We start from the raw sequence: 4,996 nt of genomic DNA on the forward strand, positions 1-4,996 counted from the left end.
TCCACATATCTAAAATAAAATGGAAGTGGAACTCCCAAGATATCCAAGGCCTCCGTCTCCAAATCCTGCATCACTATATCAGCAATAATTGGAGACAGAGGTGACCCCATGGGAGCACCAAATTTCTGCTGGTAATATTGTTCATTAAATACGAAGAAGGTAGAGTCCAAAACAAAGGTCAACGCCCTTAGAAACTCAACCTTCGGCATACTAATTCCGTTCTTAATCTTATTCCATCTCTTTTCAATACTCTTAATAGCCAACTCAATCGGGACATTAGTAAACAATGAAACAACATCCAACGATATCAGAGAAAAATTCTTTTTAACTTGAGTGCCTTTTAATTTCTTCACTAATTGAACACTGTTTTCTATTTTACTGAATAGACTGTCTATGTTTTTTGATATAACTTCATGCAAGAACGAATACAGCGGACTATCAAGGGATGAGATTATTATTCTAAAAGGTGTCCCCTCTTTATGTATTTTTGGCAGAGCATATGCCATTGGTAAATTGCCATCACTACTTCTCAATTTCTTGTAAGGACCGATCAACGACCGAGAAGGATGAATTCTGCATCTACTGCAAGGCGAAGGGTCATAGCAGGACAAATTGCTTCAAGTTGAAAAAGAAGGAAGATATGCAGCCTGCCACACCAATCTCGACGTCTGTCGCTGCAGCAGAAGAGGCTGAAACGGCATCGTCAGAGAAGTCAACAATTATAACTGGCGTCGAGAACGCGTCTCAAGCATTGAAAATAGATGATATCGCACCAAAGGTTAAGGTTATAAACGGTGTACACTGTGAGTTATCTGCATTGTTAGATACCGGGTCTCCAGCTTCCTTTATACGTAAATCAGTTATCGACGAAATTTTCGGGCGAAACGTTGATTATTTAAAAGATAATACAAATTCATATTGTACCATTGCCGATAGTAAAATTAATGTCATCGGTTCAATGACTGCATAAGATCGTTTAATGAGTTGAAGTCAGAACTCATGTCCTATCCAATCCTGAGACTCTACCGACCAAATTTGCCAACCGAATTACACACGGATGCGAGCGCCGTAGCGATAGCGGCAATACTCTTACAGTATTTGTAAGTAATCGTTGGCACCTACATCAGCTGAGGACTCAAATTGCCCTTGTATGTTTACGTATATTTTTATTGCATTTTATGAATTGGGTCTGTTTAAATTGATTTTAGTACGCTGGCTGTAACATGCGTCAAATCCAGAATAAAATGTCCTTTTTTAAGTTTATTCTGATTACCTTTGGTATTATTCCAGTAGAATTCATGAAGCTTTGGATTAAACATCATAAATTAATCGTTAAAAATAAAATACGTATTAGATTAGTTAAGACTTGTATTAGAAACAACCTAACTACACAACATTTGCGATATTTACTAAATTATAGACTTAATATGTTTCACTATCGTTCGTTACATAAATTTAATCATTTCAAAAAACAATTTGTCGTTAGAATTTTAAAAATTGAACTCAATGATGCGCATAGAGCTATCAATCATTCTGAAAAAGAGGTTATACGACTTAGAAGGAATATAATGAACTACATCCCGATGAACATACACAGTTGTTTTTTTGCTAAACAGGAGATTACTTTCCAAAATCATTTCTTAAGAGAGGAAAGAAAATTAAAGAATAAACTCGAGTGGCTTTTCCGAAAAGAAAAAATAAAAAGGTATAAAAACATAAGACCTATATGTTACATGGAGAATGTTGAGAACTGTCCTTCAGACACGGAAGTAAGTCCAACAAAAAATCAGTTGGTAGTAAGAATTGAGGTCGATGAATTCATAGATGTTCCGGTTGCATCATCGCTGACTAGTCAGAGGGAGGGATGGTTTTTGAATTTATCTAATGTGAATATCCCCAAAAAAGTGCAGCTACTGTTACAATTAGGTGAAAATTTTGCTCTACCTTTTTCTTATCGCAGAAATACATTGATAGATTTTATTAAAAACATAGAAAACAATTTTTGGTTTTTAAAAACAATTAATATTTTGAAGTTCAGAAATTTATCTCTGTCGATTTTAAGAAGATTTCTATCGTCGTCCATATTCAATAATCAAGTCTCAAAGAGGATATCATAGATATGGTTAATTACACTAATAAATTTATGAAAAAGAATCCGAACGTAATATTCACACGGGCAGATAAAGGGAATATAACGGTGGCGTTAGATAGGGATGTTTACATGGATAAAGTGAGTCAAATGTTGAGTGATGAAAATACATATAAGAAATTAGCAAAAAATCCACTCAACAATTTGTTAAAAAAGGTAATGCTACGTACGTTGGTCAAACGGGTAGAACTTTAAAAACGAGAATGTCTGAACATAAAAATCATATAAATTGGAACACACAACAGAAATCTGTAATCACAGAACATAGATTAGAATATTCGCATGAATTTAAATGGGATGATATAGAAATCCTTGATGAAGAGATAAGTTTAAACAAAAGACTCACATCTGAAATGATACATATACGTAGACAAGAAAATAGCTTGAATTTACAAACTGACACGGAGAATTTGAACTCAGCATATGAATGCTTATTGGATAAAGTTTAGGTTTCAATCTCTTTGTTATTTATATATTGACGGTCATGCGCATTACATGTAAACCGAACACAAAATAATCGATAAATTGTAAACGAGAACATTTGCATGTTGACGATAGACATGAAGAGTAGCATGAATTTCACACATACTAACATTATATCATGTAAGTAAATATCAATTTTTAAGTTATAACTGTATTCATAATTTATCTAGTACTGACAAATAACTTTTGATAATGTAGTGTTCTATGGAGCACATTGATGTAACGTAATAATTAAGAAATATTGATAAGGATCCGATACAAGGATCGAAACGTATATATTCTAATACAATAAAGAATTTGACACACAACTACACCTAGTGTTTAGACTCGATTGGCATTGATACACACATTGATTTAAAAAAGGTACACATTATTAAAAGAATGGAAAATGAAAAACGATATTTCTGAATTATCTTACAAGAAATTGAGAAGTAGTGATGGCAATTTACCAATGGCATATGCTCTGCCAAAAATACATAAAGAGGGGACACCTTTTAGAATAATAATCTCATCCCTTGATAGTCCGCTGTATTCGTTGGCTTCATTCTTGCATGAAGTTATATCAAAAAACATAGACAGTCTATTCAGTAAAATAGAAAACAGTGTTCAATTAGTGAAGAAATTAAAAGGCACTCAAGTTAAAAAGAATTTTTCTCTGATATCGTTGGATGTTGTTTCATTGTTTACTAATGTCCCGATTGAGTTGGCTATTAAGAGTATTGAAAAGAGATGGAATAAGATTAAGAACGGAATTAGTATGCCGAAGGTTGAGTTTCTAAGGGCGTTGACCTTTGTTTTGGACTCTACCTTCTTCGTATTTAATGAACAATATTACCAGCAGAAATTTGGTGCTCCCATGGGGTCACCCCTGTCTCCAATTATTGCTGATATAGTGATGCAGGATTTGGAGACGGAGGCCTTGGATATCTTGGGAGTTCCACTTCCATTTTATTTTAGATATGTGGACGATATTTTGACGGCAGTTCCAATAGATTCAATTGATCATGTCTTGACAGTGTTTAACTCGTTCCATGAGAGGTTACAGTTCACATTAGAAAATGGAGGTGACAAGATCAATTTTTTAGATTTGACATTAATCAAAAATAAAGATAGATTAGAGATGGACTGGTATCACAAACCTACTTTTTCGGGACGATATCTTAACTTTTTGTCTGCACACCCATTATCACAAAAAAGAGGTGTGGTCTTTGGAATTATTGATAGAGCTATGTTGTTATCTGATGAAAAATTTCATAAAAAGAACATCACATTTGTTATTAATACATTACTAAGGAATGATTACCCAATAGAGTTTATTTTTGACAATATTTCCATTAGAATAAAATTTTTGTTATCAAGACGTGTTCAATTTGAACAAAATTCTAGTTTGAATAACAACATTGATGATGATGTTGAAAGAACTTCTTGGTTTTTGATTCCTTATACAAATAATACAGCGAATGAATTTATAAGAATTTGTAAGAAAGAAAATGTTAAAACAGCGTTTTATAGTAATAATAAACTAAATAGATTTATTAAAGTCCAGAAGGATACTCTCCCCAGGAATCAAAACAAAAATGTAGTATATAAAATTAAATGTAGAGATTGTGATGCAACGTATGTAGGACAGACTGGGAGGAAACTGAATACCAGAATTAACGAACATCGTAACTCCATTAACTGGAAAACAAATACTCAGTCTGTCATTACTAATCACAGATTAGAGGTGAATCATGAATTTGATTGGGAGAATATCCAAATTTTGGATAAGGAAAGAAATCTAAGCAAAAGGCTAATTTCTGAAAAAGCGCACATTCTTATGCAAAAAAATGGTTTAAATTTAAGATCTGATACCGATGGGTTACATCATACTTATACGACAATGCTAAATGAATTGACCAATTAAATTGAATATATGTATTTTAAAGTAGTTTTCACGTCTTGCTTCGCACAATTCATGACCTCTTCTTATGAATATTAGTATTGATGTTTCTTGACTTTAATGTTTTGTTTAGTTCTTGATGTATAAAGGTTTACATTTTGAAATTTTAATCGTTTAGCAACTTTTGAAGGATAAATATAGACTTATTAGATTTTTGCGAGATATTAGCGTTGATAATTGGATTAATAATAATAAAATGATTCCAAAGCTCATGAAATAAACCTGAGTTTTCTTGTTGAGGTGAGTTACTCTATTTTGTACATCGGTTAATTCTGTGAATTAATTTTTTGTAATTATAATCAGGATCCACTCTAGCTTGGTACCTATAAGTGACTCACGTCAACAGTTGACTCATTTGATCAAATTATTGTATTGCTGAGGATGACTTGAAACAGAGTCGAAATGTTCAAATAAAGAAGATA

General features: G+C 32.7%; 1 protein-coding gene across 1 annotated transcript; it reads left to right on the top strand.

Annotated features, from left to right (window-relative positions):
* Nucleotides 1-3,020: 3,020 nt before the first annotated feature.
* Nucleotides 3,021-4,538, top strand: LOC108759711 (uncharacterized). Its single transcript, XM_018505276.1, has 2 exons — nt 3,021-3,831; nt 4,258-4,538. The coding sequence occupies exons 1-2, from the start codon at nt 3,021-3,023 to the stop codon at nt 4,536-4,538; spliced, it is 1,092 nt and encodes a 363-aa protein (XP_018360778.1).
* Nucleotides 4,539-4,996: the final 458 nt, after the last annotated feature.

Source organism: Trachymyrmex cornetzi, unplaced genomic scaffold, assembly GCF_001594075.2.
Source record: "Trachymyrmex cornetzi isolate Tcor2-1 unplaced genomic scaffold, Tcor1.1 scaffold2036, whole genome shotgun sequence".
Lineage (NCBI taxonomy): Eukaryota > Metazoa > Arthropoda > Insecta > Hymenoptera > Formicidae > Trachymyrmex > Trachymyrmex cornetzi.

Coding starts and splice junctions, on each gene's coding strand:
- LOC108759711 (XM_018505276.1), top strand. CDS start 3,021: ATGAAAAACGATATTTCTGAATTATCTTACAAGAAATTGAGAAGTAGT. Junction 3,832..4,257: donor CCCATTATCACAAAAAAGAG/GTGTGGTCTTTG, acceptor CAACGTATGTAG/GACAGACTGGGAGGAAACTG.